The sequence below is a fragment of the Zeus faber genome (genome assembly GCF_960531495.2).
Source record: "Zeus faber genome assembly, chromosome: 15".
Classification (NCBI taxonomy): domain Eukaryota; kingdom Metazoa; phylum Chordata; class Actinopteri; order Zeiformes; family Zeidae; genus Zeus; species Zeus faber.
Window position 1 is genome coordinate 13223848 of NC_137194.1, and position 20742 is coordinate 13244589.

The window sequence follows — 20742 nt, forward strand, 5'->3', positions numbered from 1 at the left end:
AACTCCACCTCTCCAACTCTGAGAGGAATGAAGTTATGAAAAAAAAAGAGGAACTCACTACCTACTTGATTCTGTATTTCTGTATTGCGTGTGGGTGTCTTTTTGTCTTCCTGTTTCCACACTTGCAAATGCAACACCATAACATCAAAAAGTGTCGAGTGGGTCCTTTTTCTGCTTTTTCTTTATTTTTGCAGTGACAATGTTGTATGGAATGCAAACACGATTTCAACATTTGATACATTGCTATATTGGAAAACTTTCTAAGAAAACAACAAAAACCGCAAGAACAACATACATTTGAGTAATGTTTGAGAATTAAAAACAGAAGCCAAAAAGTGTCATTACCGTTGCTGTTTTTCCAAAGAAAATAATAGACCGTAAGGATTTTCCCTGACCACAGGGAGTCAGTGTAGCACAGAAAACAGGGGCCACGCCTCATTTGGTTGGAAGACATGAAACTGTTTGACTTTTATACAGTGATGCATATGCTTCAGGTCTGTCTAACCCCGCTTTTTTTTTATAGGCGAGATTTGGGGCTATATGGTTACTTGTGACACATTACAGCAAAATTATAATTAAATATTATCAATATAATATTAACAAAACAAGGAGCATTCACATATGTGCTGATAGAAAATAGTAGGCTATATGACACAAATGTAAAAGAAAAACACAAAAAATGTAAACTATAAATTGCACATTGGGGCTGGAAGGCTGAGATGGAGACATGGCACCAACTTACTCATTGCGTGATTAGGTAATGGTAAGGAAATGCTTTACCAATTTAAAATATATATCTGAGTTTTCACATTGGCATGGGGAGGTCAAGAGGCAGAGAGCAGTGTGCAAGGGATCCAGGGAGTTGCTGAAGAGCACTTAGGTAAAGTATAGTTCATTTTCAAGGCATTTTTGACTTTTTTTTGGATCACTGGGAGTCTACTCGAGTGAATGGCCTCAGAATCTTTTCAATTGATCCGGTAATGGGAAAATCGCCGAAGAACGTGGTCACAATCGCCTCGCGGTATGTATTACAGCTTGTTGCGCTGGAGCTTTCTGATGCTTTCTCTTCTAGCTGTCTAGTCACCGTCAATATTCGGTACCATATCATGAGCCTTGTATTCTACCAAATCGTTGTAATATTGGACTATGGCAGTTTTGCCTGCCACACGGCGTCCAAGTGGCATTTTCAGGGACCTCCAGCACAGAGACACAGAAGAGTCGTAGACACTAGTTTATTGTAGAGCGGAGGCTCGTTGGAATTAGCAGATCGAACATGTCATGACACAGGCCCCTATGCTGAGAGTGTGTGTGTGGATGGGGGTTTTACCTGCTGCTCATCAGACCAACCAATAAAAAAACAGGTATGCAGCCACTCTGACCCAATCACCTGGATCCAGGTCAGGTGTGGTGCTCAACCAGACCATCCCCACACCACACGGACAATTAGTGACAAACAGCGCTCTCTGAAGGAAGATATAGAAACTACACCAAGAACCCTTTCAAACCCCTGCTATATCAGGGTCAATTTGCACAACAAGTAATATCAAATGTTACAGTACGTACTGCACCTTCAATGGAATATTGCATTATATTAGCCAAACAGACGACAGGAATCGACAAAGCAATGGACAGGAGTCTTGACAACAGTGGGTCCACGATGGATGGTTTTTATTTAGTACAACAGTTCCATAACCAACAAGCAGAAAATGGAGGCAGGGCAGGGGAGAAAACAAGCTGTCGAACACATATAGACTATATTTCAATGATACATACAAAACAAAAAGCACGAACACAGTCTTTCTCAACGGGAGGAGAACTTATAACTTTGCTGGGGTTTTTTTTTTTTTTTTTTTTTTACTTTCCGTCCTTTTCTTCTACTTTTCTTTATGTACACGCATCTGCACAGCCGGCCGCCTGACGCCGTCTCACCTCCCCAAACACTCTGCTGACGAGAGGAGACAAACACAAATTATCCTCCGCAGGCATTTGACATGACACACACACACACGCGCACACACACACACACACACACACACACACAAACACACACACACACAGGCATAAATAGACTAACACACGCACACTCACCTTTAAACACGAACTTGACTCCCTCTGGTCCTCTAAAAGGCACTGGCAGGAGAGGAAGAGGAAACATGAGGTTAGTTTGGTCATGGGTTGTGAAGACCTGATTGTCAATTCGTAGAAGCGGTTGCCACCATGCATCAACCATGCTGTTGGTTGCCGAGACTGACAAATTGGTCGCCGAAATTGTATCATTTTCTAATTGATAAGTAAGGGATAATGTATCGGTCGGTCATCATCTCAAAAATAACGCCTGGTGGGTGATAATAACCGCCCCGGCTGCACATGATCCCTCTTATTAGGCGGCTATATATACTAATATGCCTGGGTAAAAAACTTCCACAAAGAAAAATTGTTCCACAACGTGCGAACAATTCGCCAGAAAAAAAACAAACTTTTCCCGACATGTCACCAACCGATTGTAGTTCCTATGTAGTGTCACCAGATGGCACCACTAGCTGGTGTTAGCATTAACGAGAGTTTGAAGACGTGAGTCCTGGCAGTGACAGCGATCGTGATTCAGACATGACTGACTGACGATCGTTGCTATTTGCAAATCAAGTATTCCACACAGCCGTGTATTAATAATCATAATCATCCATTTCAATCTTCTCCCTTGTCGCACAATCTTTGACAAAGAGACTCGACGCGCAGGAGTGACTCACTTTCCCGGCCGTAAGCTTCTCGACATACAAGATTTTCTTTTATATGAAAGGTGGTTGACGACAAGGCAACCCGACTGCACCGGACGGTTGCCACCGGGGCAGCCGGGCAACCGTTCTTGTCGGGGCCCTGCACTGTGCGGTGTGTTTGGTCGGGTCTTTCCCAGCAGGGGGTATCCATCCCGCTCTTTTGCCCCCTTCCGTCCCCTCCCCCGCCTGTCGACTCATGGTAATGTGAAGAGTCAGGCGGTGTTGCGGGCGGTATGGAGCCATTTTTAGAAGCTCGCCACTGACATCACCCTCTTCTGCGCTGACCCCAAGGCGCTCCCGGTTCCCCCGAGGGGCCTCCCATGTATGGATGCACATTATGGGATGTTGCTCCCGCGTGCAACACAGTGTATCCCATCTCTGGGTGCACATCATGGGACGTTACTCCCGCGCACAACACAGTGTCCACGGTGGACGGGAGATGAACGACAACGTAGCAACATAGAAATGTCATCGTAAAAAAAGTCGACGTGCAGTGGACGCAAAAGTCAAAAGTCTCTGAAACGGAATAAACTTAAAGAAATAAGTGGTAGAAAAGTTTTATGAAATGTAATTTTGTACTTTATATTACAAACTATATTCCATTAGAAGTTGCTGAGCATCACTTTTATCGTTCCATCCACGTCTCAGTCATAAGATGTGATGTCGTCTCCAGTCACCTGGTCCTGAATGTACAATAGGAGTGTCAGCAACCAGCCTGTAAACCATCACTACCAGCAACCAGCCTGTAAGTGTGAACCATCACTGCCAGCAACCAGCCTGTAAACCATCACTACCAGCAACCAGCCTGTAAACCACCACTACCAGCAACCAGCCTGTAAACCATCACTGCCAGCACCCAGCCTGTAAGTGTAAACCATCACTACCATTAACCAGCCTGTAAACCATCAGTGCCAGCAACCAGCCTGTAAGTGTAAAACATCACTACCAGCAACCAGTCTGTAAGTGTAAACCACCACTTCTAGCAAACAGCCTGTAAGTGTAATCCATCACTACCAACAACGAGCCTGTGAACCATGATTACTAGTAACCAGCCGGTAAATCACCACTACCAGCAGCCAGCCTGTAAACCATCACTACCAACAACGAGCCTTAAACCATCACTACCAGTAACCAGTCTGTAAACCATGGCTACCAGCAACCAGCCTGTAAATCACAACTACTAGCAATTAGCCTGCAAACCATGACTACCAACAACCAGCCTGTAAACCAAACCATGACTACCACTAACTAGCCTGTAAACCATCACTGCCAGTAACCAGCCTGTAAATCCCCACTACCAGCAACAAGCCTGTAAACCATCACTACCAGCAACCAGCGTGTAATCTATCACTACCAGTAACCAGCCTGTAAACCATCACTACCAACAACCAGCTTGTAAACCAAAAGCAGTCCTGGCCATAGCAAGAAGACGGGAGGAGGGTGAATAGTGGGAAAAGTGGGGGGGGGGGGGGTAGATCAGAGGGGTGAGATCCAGTGGAATGGAATGGCAGGATTTACATAAGGAGAGAATAGAATGAAAAACAAAGAAAGAATGGGGCGGAGAGCTGTTAATGGCTTTAACACGACACTGAAATCAAAGCCGGTCAGTCGCTGCGGTATGGCCTGAGCGACATTCAAGATGAAAAGGAAGGACATCACTCACACGTTGGTCCTTATTTTGTATTTACAATGTTTCATTGAAAAAAAAAAAACATTTATATTATTTGTCATAATGTCAGAATATTGTTATTTTCCCCCTCAAAGATGATAAATCATTTGTGATAACAGACAGGTATAACATGCGATTTTGAAGCTGAATGAAGTTGGTCCCCATCACTTCCATTGTAACTGGTCAATCACTTCATAAGCATCCTTCCACATCCACCTGTGAAGATTGTAAAATAATCCATATAAATCAACAGCAGCCAGGTTAACTTCAGGTATTTATTTTTACCTCTGGATGTATAGATGGTTGTTATTGTTTATTTGGCCTTCTCCTTGTCACCTTCTGGAATAACAACCTCTGTTGGAGAAAAAAGCAGGAGAAATGCACCGTAAGAGCTTCAATAGTGTTTTTACAGGAGAAATGTCTTAAATGACTTGCATACTGCATCATGTAAAATCATTTTTTTTTCGGGGGTATCATTGGTACCTTATGTTGCACCAGGTATCTGGTATTGTAAATCCTCAATGATTGAATGAAGATTCACACTCAATGAATATGATTATTATGATTATTGTTATGATTATTGTTAATTATAGAATAATAATAAAAATAACATTAATCATTTGTATAATAATACAAAGTTAAATTAAAAAAACGACTAATAATAATAAAATATGTTACTAATAAATAAGCCCTCTATACAATAAGTGAAAAAAGTTTAAAAAAAAGTCTCAAATGTAAAACTCTCAAGTAATCAAAATCCTTCAACCCCATCGCGCCCAGAACTGTCCATAGAAGCGTCCCCGGAACCGTACGTTTGACCTCCAGCTTGCAGGACACGGTGGCCTCTCCCTGGGCGTTCTTGGCCCGGCACGTGTAGACGCCGCCGTCGAAGCAGCACGGCTTGCGGATCTCCAGCGAGCACACGCCCTGGTTGGAGAGCTGACGGAACTTAGGGTCGTCTCCGATCACCATCTGGTTCTTCAGCCACTCCACCTTGGGCTGGAGAGGAGGGAAGAAGGGAGGATGCTTTTCAACTGGTTCAGACCCAGGATGCCCTGTAGTCAGCGAGAGATTTGAACCGTTCTCATTTATTTTCACAAAAGGTACAGTCCAGGAAGCCACAATGCTGCACCGGAAAAAAAAAACCAGGGCACAGAAACTGAAAGCTCATGACAGCTACAGTCAGAAAAAAAGTGCTTCAAATAAAAGCACAGAATAGGGAATACTGTATATATTTTTATTATTGAAGAATGCCTGAATATGCTCGAAATGAACGAATGATGTCTCAAGTCGTTGAGCTGGAGTCCAAGTCACTCGCGAGTCTCTTCTCGAGGTAATAAGGGCTCTATCTGCTGCATATCAGGTGTCCTAGACCACTACAGAGCAATTTCTAAGGAATTCACAGTAACTATATATCATCACACATTTATCTATTAGCATATCCCAGTTGATGGGTAATTGAAACGAATGCATAGAGAAGGAGTGTATGGTATAAAGCTTTAGATCATATTATACATTAAAATACATGGAAAAACACAACGGAAGCTTTACTTTCGAAGTTCAGGATTGTATTGGTCCTTGTAACTCCTTGGACCAATGTAACCCTTATTATAGAACACAAGTTACTGCAAGTCGCAACAGAAGCGGTTTTGTCGCTTTCCTATTCTCATAGTTCCCATAGCAACGTATAAACAGTTTACGTATGCACACAAAGCTGCATTTATTTATGTAGATGTTGTTTGTGAATATATATATTTTAAAGTGACAAGGTATTATTATATTGCCATGTGTTCGGACCATGTGATTTGTGCTTTATGACACCGGGTAATGCTATACACGCAAAATGCTTTTTAATCAAACTATGTGGAAGTATAAGGGTGTGTTCAGTCTTGGAGACATTTTCACATTTTTAATTCAGTGCAACATGTAATAAACCTCACCAGGGATCCCAAGTAGCTCCCAAATCTATTTCCAAATCTATGAAAAGCGTTGCGTTACATCATAAAGTACAGGGAAACCGGCTCCCGCAACAATGGGCTTGTCCTCCATTTTGGGGACGGTCCAGCGGAAATGCATCATCGCTGCCCAGCGACAGCTCATCAGCAGAAAGTTGAACTCCGTCGTACTTTCTCCCTTACCCTTGAAAGGAAAGGTTGCTGTGATGATTGCGCGTGTAAACAACGTCGTAGTGATCATTTTAAGATGTCCCCCAGACACCAAAGCAAATTCCGTTTTTTAATTTTTTTTGTAATGTAATTCTCTTGCGTGACATCATTTCAGGAGGTAAGCGTCCTGTCGGCCCTGCCGCTTTGTGCTGAGTGGTAGCGAATCGATTGCAACGAGGCGTAACTCAAGTCTTTTCCCCGATGTGCGGAATGCTGCTCCCTCCATTTCGAGACATTCCCTCTCTGGATTCCCTTTCAGCGTCACCCCGTTCGCCTCTCGATGTCTCTGGGTAGAGTTGTCCCATCACATGTCCCAAAGCTCTGACGGTATTTAGGATTTTTCTTCCACCTTCAAGGATGCGTTTAATGTGTGCATTTCAATACTGCTCCATAAAGTCTATTTAGCCCGAAAATAGTCGCTTATCCGTCCTAAAAACTGTTGCTGGAGCGCTCACAATTATTATTATGAGCAGGTTGCAGTCTATATTTAAAATCTATTCCACAATCATACGTTTACATCCAAATTTAAGGGGAATGTATTAGAACCTGAAGTTTCCATCAAGTGAGTCAAGTCATTTGAGTGCAACGTGAGTGCTAATGACTCACGATCCACATTTTTACACTCCTACGTGCAGTGGGTAGGTATTTTTTTGCATTATTTTCATTTTTATTTAATGCCACTATAATTGTGGCGTAAAATAAACTCAATACGATTAAAGAAAATTCGAACTAAAATGTCACGATTGGTAGTGCTCTAACTGTGACTTTAAATCAAATAATGTGCAAAATCAGCCAAATAGTTTTAGTAATAAGATTTCAACATAGATTTTAGACAAGTAATTTAATTAATTACTTAAATGTAAGAAAAGCTACTTATCTGCCTACCGACTGAATGTAGCATATAAAGGATTTTATCAACAATGGGATATTTTAACTTGATTAATTCATTCAATAACTCAATTTGAAAGAGCCGAGCTTCAGTGAATAAAAATAAAAGGCTCTGAAGATTTGCTTTTATGTTGTTTAACAGATTTTTGATTGACATTGATTTCATATTTCATCCCATGACAATTGTTTTGCGTATTACTTTCCTTTTGATATTTTTTACTTATTACTTCCCTACACAAATAGCATTTGAACCTCTTGGGACCACTGAAATACATTAAAATGAAAAAAAAAAAAAAAAACAACCTCTACAGACACACAGTTGTCTCACCCAGTTGTCTTTCTCTCTCTCTCCTTTCTCTCGTCCATTCCAACCCTCTCACTCTCTTATCTCACCCCCCTCCCTCCCACTGTGGGTGCTGCAGGGACACTCACACTGATAGAGGAGCTGGTGGCAGAAATAGTGCCTCATCACCACTTTAACCACAAAAGGACAGCGCGCCGTTCTTATCTCGCCTTCCTCTTTCTCATCCTCCCCTACTCCACCGACACCACTCGCTTTATCAACCACCACCACCCCCACCCCCCCCCCCCCCCCCCGGCTCTCGATACCCGGTGAGAGCTCACAATGAGAAAAAGGAAGCAGATACTAATCAAACCAGTGTCTCAGTGGCGACTACAGCAGTAGACAAGAGAGGCTGCCGCGACAATCAAAAATGAAAAAGTCTTTCTAAAGATTAAGGACACGCACGCACACACACACACACACACACACACACGCACACACGCACACACACACACACATACACACACACACTTTTTGTCCCATCTATCTATCTATCTATCTATCTATCTATCTATCTATCTATCTATCTATCTATCTATCTATCTATCTATCTGTCCCCCATCAGCATTCATCAACTCACACCTACTCTGCGCTGTCACAATTAGTGATGAAAGGCTCATCCCTTTTGTTAAGATCGGGCTCCTCGCGAGTGACTCGGAAAAAAGATTCGTCCGGTTTTCCAACCCTTGGTTGGTGTGATTCAGTTGGTGTAACGGCACGGATGAGCAAGGGAGAGAATCTCGCAGAGGAAAAAAAAACCCCTTTAAATCTGTCAAAATTACAGCAAAATGATATCATGATTTAGCCAGAAGAAAGCTGGTAAAGCAAGCTGTGGATGTCAAAAATCCTTCAGCCTCAATCGCTCAAAATTATTGGTGCGTGACTCACCAATGCAATCTACTCCTGTCAGAATGATTTTATGCGGTGGAATGCAACGTGTAAATCAGTCACATTCATCATGAATTATGCCAAATCCCTTTGGGCTTTTATTCCACATGAATTAAGTCCCTGGTAATTATTTTCAGTTTGTGAGGACTCAAGGAGCTTGTTCGGGCAGGCACTTTTTGTTCGCAAATCAAAATTCCAACTCAGTCGATACCTGGCTGTGTCTCTGGTCGCAGTCACCGAGTCAAGAACCAAACTAACGGTCAAACGACTCTTTTGCCGGAGTGACTCAAGACTCCCGGGTCGTTTAAAAGGTTTGTTCGGTGTGAACAAATCGTTCCTAGTCACTCTCAATTAACCACAGTCATATGCACTCTTATTCATTGTGGTACAAAGCACGGTAAAACACACGCGTGCACACACACACACACACACACACACACACACACACACACACACACACACACACACACACACACACACACACACACACACACACACTTTGAGGAGCCCCACAGCTGTCCCTGAAAGCTGACTCCTGGTAGCCTTACACGCCTGCCTTAGCCCTACCTTAGCTGCACCACCACCCCTCCACCCTTCTGTGTACAGTAAGAGTCCAGTCAGGCATTCCGAGGGGAGTCCTCATCTTCACAAGGACTTAGCAGCTATGCTGTAGACGCGCCGGCATGCGCCATACCGCCCACTGCCTCCGTCTCTTCTCCTTGAGGAGAGGAGCCAAGGACGGGCGAAGCGCTTCAAAAAAATGGCCCTGCCATCCCAGACATCTGCGTGCACAAGGCAACTGTAGAGATATGTTTAACCAGCGAAACAGCCGCCACAAACAAATTGAGATGACCGCATGCAGACATACCACACATAGACTGACTGTTCGGCAGGAGAACTTTACAGCCGCCAACTCATATAATATAATCATATCTCCATTTGTGGGGTGTAAAGCACAACAACAAATAACAAATGCTTTCCAGTTCGCTGCCCACTTAACAATAAAGGCCTTAAATAAAGATTTTATCAGTTTAAGGTATTTCACGGTATAGTTTAACAAGATTATAAAGTCTTTAAGATAATTAAACCACTCAGCTCTGTGTGTAAAGTCTCAAACTCTCTTATGTCCTATGCCTCTAACTCGAGCTACGGGCGAAACCGCGTTGTGCACAGCCACAAGGACTGTAATAATAGTATTATGGAAATAATTGCATGGCACTTCAAACCATCATCATATTTTGCTCAAGAGCATGTATTTGAAACTCAGTTTAGTTAAAAAAAAACAAACAAAAGAAAAAAGATCTTCAGACAGGGACGACCCATTGTTCCGAAGCCACAATAGTCCCAAAAAGTCCCAAAAGCGTGTATGTGCAGGGCCGGCACTTCCTATAGGCGACTCCGCTGCGCGACCCTGTGCCCGGTCCCTCCAAATAAAGCGAATAACAACACTGTATTTTTATTTCAGATGTATTTTATTAGTACCTTATATGTACCTTTATATGTACCTTATTGTACAAAACAAAAAAAAAGCCCCGTGCGTAACGGCAACACTCTCTCAGTGACCCCGAGGTGGTCACCCTGGGTATAAGGTTAGAGATGGTTAGGGTAAGGGTGTCGTCCATGTCCAATGGGATATTTTTCGGACTCTTGCTTTTCGGAATAATGGGCCATTGGAGCGATTCCATCGCCCCCTTCACACCCCAAACAGCCACCACCAGAAACGTCCATAAATTGAGTCAAAATTTTCCTTCATTTCTTTCTTTCTTTCTTTCTTTCTTTCTTTCTTTCTCTCCACTCGATGCTGCTCTGTCCAGGGCAATTCAGGCTCCATGCTTCTGTCCCTCGGCTCTACTAGCTATGTTAAGCTTCGCTGTCCAATTGAGCCTGCGCCCACTAGTAACAGCAACATTAGCGTACCGGCCTATGACATTTTAGAATACCAGCCAATCAGCAACATGGCGGCAGTAATCACCGAGGCATGCTGGGAAGCCCCACTCCACACTGTCAACAATGGAGCTGAGATCGAGCAGAGTGCCACTGTGGCATCCTCACCCTGGGGTGTGGATTAATTGGTGCTTGTACTTATTACATCTGAGACCCCTGCCCAACTATGTGAGGGACACAATACTTTTTTTTTTTTTCCATGTATTTATGAGTGGTTGCTGGTCGTTTTGGTTCTGTAGTCATGGTCGACAGTTTTTAAGGCATGCACTACGTTATAAACCATGACTGTATTATTGTATGCATGTATTCATCAGTACAATGGTTTATTTATTTATACCCATAGCCAATACTAGTAACCACAATGTCACTGTGTATTATTTTATATATTATTTGTATATTTGGTTATTTTAGAGTTTTAGCATCAATCATCACCACGACAAATCCCTTGTATATGAAAAAGCAAATTATGATTAGATAAGATTCTGATGCTGATTCTGAACGAATAGTCATTAATTTTCTTCCCTTTTATATTTACATGATCCAACACTCAATATTTGAATTATTATTAGAAAGCATATACGTTAATTCACCCCAAGGCCTGGTGACTACCCCTACGATCCCTGGTGGTGTGTGTGTGTGGGTGTGTGTGTGTGTGTGTGTGTGTGTGTGTGTGCATGCGTGCGTGCGTGCGTGCGTGTGTGTGTGTGTGTGAGCGCTCGTACCTTCGGGCACCCTCGCACGGCGCACAGCAGCTTGGTGGTGTAGCCCACGGTGGCGGCGTGGTCGCTCAGCGGGGCGGTGAATTTGGGGGCCTCGCTGAAGTCGTGCTCCTTGTACTCGGGGGGTTTGTACACGATGCCTGCGACACGTGGAACAAGGTCCGTTATTCTGGAATAACACGGTGTGATTATCACACCTCTGAGACAGTCTATCAGGCGATTGCTGAATTTGACACAATATCGATCTGTTTTTTTTGTTCTTTTCAAAATGCTCAATGGTTCCACTGTATTGAACTGCAGTTTATGGTCATTTAAATGAACAGACAAGACAATTGTTTTTCAAGTTCCCTATATTCCCAATTCCCTATAGTAAGGAATTTTAGCCTAAAAAGGAACAAACAATAAAATAATTGTCATTATACAATAAACCTAAGACACAATTTCAAAGTTTAAAATGCACATACAGGCACACGTGTCTTTGAAACACACACACAGAAATCAAAATAGTCACACAATAGCAAAATACACAAAATTAGGTCCAAAATGACTCCCGAACACTCACAAATATGCACGCACACAAATGAAAATGAAAGGACACATAATGATATTTTATCTGCTAGATGTCTTAATGTTGCTTTACTTACTTACATAAATATTCGTTTAATATGCATAACAGCCCGTTCAAGTCACTGCTGAATCCCAGTCACATCCCCCCAAAAAAAACACCCCAAAAAAGGATAGAGAAGGGACGTCCTCCTGACTTGTTACCTATTTTCTGGATGGTGGCGACGTCCTTGGAGGCGGTGCACTCCTCGCTGACGCCCACCTTGTTCTCGGAGAAGACCCTGAAGTTGTAGGAGTTCCCCATGATCAGGTCGGAGATGGTGGCGTTCAGCCGGTGGTAGTGCTCCATCACCGTGAACCAGTCCTGAGGAAAAAGATCATTCAAGAAAGACAGAGAGACAGACAGAGGGACAGACAGACAGATAGAGGGACAGGCAGATGAACAGACATGCAGATAGACAGACTGAGAGAAGGACGGACGGACAGAGAGCAGACGGGCAGAGGGACAGACGGACGGACAGGTCCTCACCCCGGTCTTCATGTCAGCCTTCTGGATGGTGTATCCGGTGATGTCGGTGTTGCCGTTGTCTTTGGGCGCAGTCCACTCCAGGGCGGCGTTGAAGCCCCAGGTGTCCACCAGCTTGACGCTGGCTGGAGGGCCGGGCAGCTCTGTGGAGGAAACACACACCTTACCCTGACTGGCTGTTTAACATGCACCTCAAACTGAGGCCCGCACGACACTGCAACGTCGGTCGTGACGAAAGTCACAAAACAAGGATGTTGATATGGAGAAGGACATTTTCATATGCAAGGAATGGTGTTGGTGCATTGTTGTATGGCCAGAGAAGTAGCATCAAAATAAAGCTTAACATTCGAAAAAAACAAAATATGCATATACACAAGTATATGAAGTGATGTTCCGCAAGGCGCTGATTGGTCCGACTCGAGGCAGGGAGATTCCTTAATGTTTGTCTGTCTTGCAGAGGGGGTCGGCGTACGGGCTCGTCAGCGGCCCAGCAGCCGAACGCCGTTCCCCCTGCGCTCGAGATGATTATCATCATCATTATAATTATAATATTCATCATTATCAATTGGGATTGATACTTGCGGCCAGCGTACCTCATTGTGCAAGGTGACAATAAATACTCAGGCCATGTTGGCGCACCACGGCCGGAAAGTCTCCCTCCCGAAACCCTTACCTGTGGGCAGAGACTCCTACACACATTTCTCTATTTTCCACCTCGTGTGTGTGTGTGTGTGTGTGTGTGTGTGTGTGTGTGTGTGTGTGTGTGTGTCTTACCGACGATCTGCAGGGTCAGCGTGGCCTTGTCCTCGAAGCTGTCCACCTTGACGCACATCTCGTAGACGCCCGAGTCCTCCCGCTTCGACGTGCGGATGAACAGGATGCTGTCCTTATCACTGTTCCTGACGTTCACACGCTTGGTGTCCAGGGCCTGGCCATCCTTCACCCAGGACACTACCGGCTTGGGCTTACCCTGAGGGTGGGATAAGGTAAGATGAGTTAAGATAAGATAAGATAAGATAAGATAAGACTTTATTAAGCCCCTGAGGGGTTACCCTCAGGAGTTAGTAGGAAGACAGGAAATAAGATAGGATAAGAAAAGATAAGATAACATGAGACTGAGGGGTGAGTGGCAGGAGATGCAGTCACGGTGCTTCAAATGTACAATGTTTTTTCCTACTCTGATTATATCTTCATTGCCAAGATGGGACGTGAATCACAATTCTTATGGGAAAATTGGAAGATTTGGGTCCGTGTGTGTGTGTGTGTGTCCTCACGTTGAAGGGGATCACCAGATTGATCTGCTCGCCGACCTGCTTGACGTAGCGAGATCTGAGGGTGCGCGACATTTTGATCTTTGGACGATCTGGATCAACACACATGATAAAACAGGGTTAAAGTACGTAGACTATCTATCTATCTGTCTGTCTGTCTGTCCGTCCGTCCATCTGTCTGTCCATCTGTCTGTCTGTCCGTCTATTTACATTTTCACAGCCACTAGGGGGGGTTAGGTAGCCACATGTGGCCTTTTGAACCACCAACGCTTGATCTAACCAATGAAACCAGATATCCGATTGCATCACAGCACTCCTCGCGGCATCACTACTACCAAGCTCCACGGGGAGAAGGAAGTGCGTGAGACGAACACTCCCAGCTCATCCGCGTCACTGGACCGGTGTCAGGGAACGACGGTTTCCCAAACAGAAACCTGGTCATGGACGGTGCTCACCAGAGGACATGCGCGAAGACGCTCGAATGACGCCTCCTTCAGCTCGTCCAAAGGAGAGCACCGCACCCCTCCTACCCATAAAATGCACTTTCAGTGGCTCAACATCAGCACCGCAGGGGCTGTGGCATCCTGCCCGCGAGGGGAACCGGGGAAAACGGACGCATCACACGGAGGCGGTTTTTAAAATAGCCCGAGACGATGGGAACGTCTCGGACGAGCTTCCCCGCGCGTCCTCCCGTGCCCGGTGGGGTGTGAGGTTTGGATCCGCCGCTTTGGAGGGCGACGGTTTTCATGGTTAGTGTTGTGAGATCACGGTCGGGGAAAGTACGGTATCCCCCGTTGAAATAACTTACTGAAAAAGCAGCCGCGGGTTTAAAAGAGGCCTCACGAGCCGATCAAGAGAGTCATTTGGGTGGAACGGCGGCGCGGTTAGAAGGCTTCCACGTGAACCACAACTTTCTCCAAACCTCAAAGGATTCACAGGAAACACAAACCCTCCCCGTCTTCCCTCCCGTTCAAAATCCTCTCTCGCTTTCGACGCCCCCCCCCCCCCAGGGGCCTCCTGTCAATTTCCGCCGAGCCGGCACATCTCAGTCTCCCTCTCCCCCGGTTGCTCTATGTCTATCTTGGGTTCTTTCCTCACCCAACCCCCCCCCTCCGCCGGCTCCCACTGCCAGTTCAGTCTTCTTATCGTCTCTCGCCATTTATAAACACTTGTCACCATCGTTCAGCAGCTGGGGTATTGGGGCGCGGGGTGGATCAGCCTCCTGGAAGCATCGTTCCTAATGAAGATGTGGTCGGAAGCCCGGCCCGGTGTCTGCTAATCCCCGCAAATCACGGCCCGGGCCCACAGCGGTTCCCGGTATTTCGGCGGACAAAACATGCCGGTCCTCGAGCCCAATCTGGCTTTGTCCCCGGAAAAACAAAGGGCCGGTCTTTGTGAAGTCGCTTTAAGTGGGACCGGCGCACGCATGTTCATCAAATGTTTGCTTGCGTTCCCGCACCGACAGCGTGACCGACGAGCAGCTGAATTGATCCCCCCCCCGCGTGCCGCAGAGAATCCATCAATTAGGCTCGGGTTTCGTTTCTCCCGGGTTGAGCCGGCGCTTCTGGCCGCATGACCGCATTTCTTCCCCCCCCAGAAGGGTCCTGTTTGTTCTCGGTTGGTCTTATCTCACAAGCACGGGACATCCCGCAGCACGGAGAGACGGGCTGACGGACGGACGGTGAATTGGGCTTCTGAAAACCGGCAACAAGGAAGGACGAGGCTGGTCGGAGCCGAGCTCCATTTTGGGCACTACCGCGTACGCGGGGCGGGGGAAGGACGTTTCGGCTCGATGACTCACGAGCAACCGGCTGCTCTGAACCACGGCAACTCCCGCTGTTCCGGCCGGCGGAGAATCGGGGCTTCAGTAAGGAAACGGACGTGCCCAGAACAAGCGGCTTAAGGCGGACGATACTTTAGGATATGGTTTCAGTGTTTAGTGAGTTCATGATACTAATTACACAGTACGTCCCTGTTCATGACCAAGTGTCCAAATGACCAGCTTCATTTCCAGAGGTTTCTAGAACTGGGCAACCACACTGTACAGAACCCTTCCCAGAACAAATATGTAGATGACCACTTTTCCCCACCGAACAATGAGGTTAACGCTCAGAATTCGTGACCCGTGATCATCAATTTGAAGAGAATTCCTTCTCCCGGGGCCACGGTACTTAAACCGCCGTCATGAGCAAGAGCGAGTTAGTGACAGTTGAGGATCGCACTCTTAGGGTTAATGTAAAAGGAGAGTAGGCCGATGGTTGACACATGGCTCGTTAGATAAATGTTTTCCTTCACCCTCCTGACACCGGCGTTAAATCACCCGGCGGTCCGACTGCCACAGCGCAGCGGTAGCTTGCTTTAGAGCCAGACCCCGCAGCCCCCCTCCCCATGTAGAAACCCCATGGTGCCACCACGAAACTACCGTGAACTAACCCCAGGAACCCTGTCCGGGTTGGCCGTCGTCCTTCTCTTCATGTATGGAATCTTGTTTTTTTTTTACGTGTCTAATATCCCATTTACCTTCCTGTTTGATTACGGATACATTGAAGGTCGTCCGCAAGGCACAGGCATTAATTAGGTGTTGCGGTGATATCCACTTACACGGGGATCTAATACTGATGGTTCCTGCTCGAGGTAACGGCGAACCCATCTGCTTCGCTGGGTAATCTGTGCTCACTCCGGTCGAGGTATAATTTAAAGCTAATGAAAGGTCTTGTCGGCACCTCGTCAGATTTATGGACATACGTCCGTCTCCGGCCCTGGTGTGGAGCCACGCCACCACCACCACCACGTCTCCTCAGTGACAACATGAGCATTCCAGTTAGTTCAAGGGTAGTTCACAGGTTGTGACCATCAAATCGATTGGGAAGGTCGAAACAAACAAGGGAACTCGAACTTTTCGGGGAGTTTTTCCTTGCCGGGCTGGGGGTAATAGGGAGCGTCCCTAATTGAGTGATTTCTATCTGAAATGTGAAGCCTTTTGAAACTGTACTGGTAAAGGGATGTTTTCGGGGGAAATATACTGACTTGGCTTAAGTACCTCTGAATTATTAAACTATTAGCCAAATTATTTTCGATCCCTCCTTTCTTGAATCTTGAATCTTGATCTATGGTAAAAAAAAAAAAATGCTTGTAGCTCACCATAGGTGGACAGAATCACTACTTATACCGTGGTTTTATACCTTAGCTCAACTGCCTTTGCAATATTGCAATATTTGCAGGATTGAGATTGCTTTTATTTTTAACTTAACTTTTAATTTTATTTTTTTTAAATTTAAGAATGATTTTTTTTTTTTTTTTTTGTCGCTCTGGACTACACTTTTAAGTTCAACAGCTGAAACCTTCCGTGAGAGACAACGCGCCTTCCGCCCTGCGCGCGCACGACGTTCTAATTCAAACTCACCCATGACCTCCCGGATGGGCACGGCTTCGGCCAGGGCCCCGGCCTCGCTGCGGCCGCCGGCGTTGACGGCCACCACGCGCACCTGCAGCCGGTCGCCGGCCGTCAGGTTCTTGATGCAGTAGCGGTTGGCGGTGGTCAGCTCCTCGTTAGCGACCGCCCAATCAGAAGCTGCAGGGGGCACCGGGGTCGGTATTAACAGACGGATAGTGGGAATAAGGCGTTTCGGATGATACCGCGTAATGTTTCAGAGGAAGGATGGTTTCAAGCTTGTGCGATACTGGATAAATTCATCTTTGGTAAATGTCCTTACCGTAATAGAGTCTTAGAGGCAACGTTAAACTCTATCAAAATATTATGACGACCAAAATCATAGATGAGCATAGATCTCGCCTCACATCACAACATCCACATTATATCGTGATATGATAATGATCAAAACCCCAGAAGACACTGACTACTCTCATACAGCCACACGGATGGATAATCCTATATCACAATGTCGATATTATTATTATTATTATTGTTATCACATTATTACGGTAAGCAATCGACACTCACACAATCGATGTCTAGTTTAATCTCCCGATATCACACCGATATATCGGCCAGCCATGCCGTCGGTTATTAATCATCAGTTATTTTGGTTGTTAAGCGTGTCAATTTTCATTCAACAGTGTGCTAAACATATTGAGACGTATATTGTTGTGCCGTGTTAACTTGTGTCATGCTGTTTTACGGCCTGACGACATCAGTTTACAAACAGATTGCCCATAAGGGGTCCTGAAACCCCAGAAGCCCCCCGGTCATATGAGGAGGCGGTCGAGGCTAAAAGCAGCGTCCGCGGCAGTGGGAGTAGGGGGTCCGGGGGGGGAACTAAGTCATAAGTCAATCTGCCGCCTGACACTCTGGGGACAGGTGCAGCCACACACACACACACACACACACACACACACACACACACTCAGACACATACAGTACACATAGAATACACACAACAGAGTACACGCTCCACCCTACCTCCCTCCTTGCAGTACTCCACGGTGTAGCCGTCCAGGCCCGAGTCCCCGATGGTCTCCGGGGCCCTCCACTTGACGGTCACCGAGGAGTCGTTCACATCCTCCACGGCCATGTTCAGAGGGGCGCTGGTGGGCTCTGGGGACCGAATGAGAGGGATTAGCAGCTTATGGTTGATTATAGATCATAAATACCGATCTTGATAGGTGACTCGTCCTTACCTGCAGGGGGAGGGGGGGTGGGGGCCTTGGGGGGCTCTTCCACGGGAGCTTCAGCTGGAGCAGCTAGCCTCAAACAAACATCAAGGTCATGTTATTTTAAGTATTTGTATTAAGTTCACGCATATTGACACCTCACAGCATCAGACCGCCACGGTACCACCGATCACCGTAACTTTCTGTCCGCCTTTCCCAGCAGGAATCCAATGATCAAAAAATATGTATATACCCCCACCGGCTCAAGTGAGCAAGTTGAAAACCAAGGCAAACTTTCCAGAAAATAAAATGATCGACAAGGGTGAATCTGAACTGGATGTAAGAAAAAGTTGCAGTTTCTAATGGAATTCTGGGACTTTTGGTGTGACCCACCCAGCACAGACCATCTGATGGATTGGCACTTTAAATAAAGCATTATTAATCAGCAGCGGCAGGTTATTTCGTGGCGTTCAACGCTGTTCAGGCTTGTGGTTTTCTAGGTTTACCATCTGCAGGAGCGTCAGCAGCAGGGACGGCTCCATCTTCACCGGTGGCAGCAGCAGCAGCTAGCATTGACATGCAGTTAGAGAAGCAGATTAGTGAGATATCGCTCGCACTGCGAGTGGGGTTGCAGTGCTGCAGGGCCAGAAATGATCTTTCTCTGCTTTATGACACATTAAATGTCCCCCAAAATCATCTCGTGGGAGCGCATCTTTGACACCCCTGCTTGGGACAGAAATACAGTGTAGTACGAGCAGGAAACACACGCACGCATGCACGCGGGCACGCACGGCATCTACAGTGGAGGATTTTCTGTTGTTAAGTTGAGCAGTAACTGGGGTTAGAGGTTGAGGTGAGTAATGAGACCATAAATTATTCTGCGTGATTAAAACGCTGTTCATTCACCAACTTAGAATAAGAAAAGGAAACTTAAAGGGGGATTTAGATGAGTGGGTCAGTGGTAAAGTCCCAAAATCTTTGAAATAACTCATGAACACTTAAATTGGCAAAGGGAAACAGCGGCGCCAGCTATTGGGAATGAGGGCGCGGACATTCAAAGTATATAATTATTGGTACATTATCAACATTTAGGCACGGTCTACCATCCCTGCTATAAAATCTAAACTTGTTCACAAACTGAAGTATTTATGCTCTTCATACTTAGACGAGTGACTTATGGAGTGAAGCGTGCCAGGAATGGTGTTTAGGGCTTTTGCCTCCGGCAGACGCTTGGTGACCTTGGAGACTGGGGCTATAAGAAAGTTTGTATTATATGTTATTATTTGTGGAAGGTTTCCACCAAGCCAACGCCTCAGGGCAGCGCAGCGGTTTCCAAAAACTCTGAGAAGTTCACATCAGCACTGCGGCCCATTGTGACCAATGGCAATGGTTTTAAATTGATAGATTAAAGTGTGAATAGTATCTGTGAAAATGTGTTGGAAAACCTGTTGTCTACTATATATAATATATTAAAATATAGAAACCACAGCTAAAATCAGTAGCCAGTATCAACAGTTAGGGTTAGGTTACTCTTTTGTTACTGTTTTATCAATGTAAGTCAAAACAACAGACTTAATAATAATAATATAATATAATATAATATAATATAATATAATACAAAATATTAATATGTTATTATAATAATATATTATTTCCCAACAACATGCTCTCCTCATCTATCTTGCTGTTGATGGCAAATGACATATCACTAGATCTATGGACAGCAGGTAAGGAAACCTATAACATGAAAAATTCAAAATGCTTTCATACTTTTAGGGTATTTCCTTAATTAAATCAACTAGACACACAATTTCTTCAATTATTGAGATAAACAGGAAGTCAGCATCCACCCTGGTCAGACCTCCCAGAGGGGTTATCGCTCTACCTTCAGGAGCAGATTCTCCCTCGGTTGGAGCAGCAGGAGCCGCCTCCCCTTCGGCCGGAGGAGCCGGAGCCTCGGCCGCGGCCTCCGCTGGCGCCCCCTCCGCAGGTGCAGCCTCCGCGGGTGGAGTCTCTGCGGGTGGAGCCTCAGCGGGTGGAGCCTCTGCAGGTGGAGCTTCCGCCGGGACCGGCTCCGGCTCAGGTGCAGGTGCAGGTGCCGGTTCAGGCACCTTGGGGGCCGCCTTCTTGGCGGGGGACTTTTTCATGGGAGCGGGTTTGGCTGGCATGGTGCTGGTGCAGTCCTCTGGATGGACAGCCGGGAAGATTTGGGGTTTTATATCTGGAGAGGAGCAGGACTCCACCCCTTCCATAACCCAACAATGTATAAGAGGTGGAGACCCAGCCCGGCCTTTAAGTCACTCACCCCCTCCGCTGGGTGCCCAACCAAGTACTGGCTATTGGTTGTTTATATATGTAGTTGTGTTGAAGTTGCCTGTTT

General features: G+C 45.8%; 1 protein-coding gene across 2 annotated transcripts; it reads right to left on the bottom strand.

Annotated features, from left to right (window-relative positions):
- Positions 1–1642: 1642 nt before the first annotated feature.
- Positions 1643–20539, bottom strand: LOC307241743 (myosin-binding protein H-like). 2 transcript variants are annotated; one of them, XM_080015960.1, is made up of 13 exons: positions 20248–20539; positions 18390–18452; positions 18172–18306; positions 17155–17322; positions 13755–13843; positions 13255–13450; positions 12484–12623; positions 12159–12318; positions 11394–11530; positions 5256–5442; positions 4729–4797; positions 2089–2130; positions 1643–1942 (listed from the first exon to the last, which is right to left on the bottom strand). In XM_080015960.1, the coding sequence occupies exons 1-11, from the start codon at positions 20528–20530 to the stop codon at positions 4757–4759; spliced, it is 1599 nt and encodes a 532-aa protein (XP_079872086.1). In that variant the 5' UTR covers positions 20531–20539; the 3' UTR covers positions 1643–1942; positions 2089–2130; positions 4729–4756. The 2 variants fall into 2 exon arrangements, with proteins under 2 accessions (XP_079872086.1, XP_079872085.1); XM_080015959.1 differs by having other exon boundaries at positions 1643–1945.
- Positions 20540–20742: the final 203 nt, after the last annotated feature.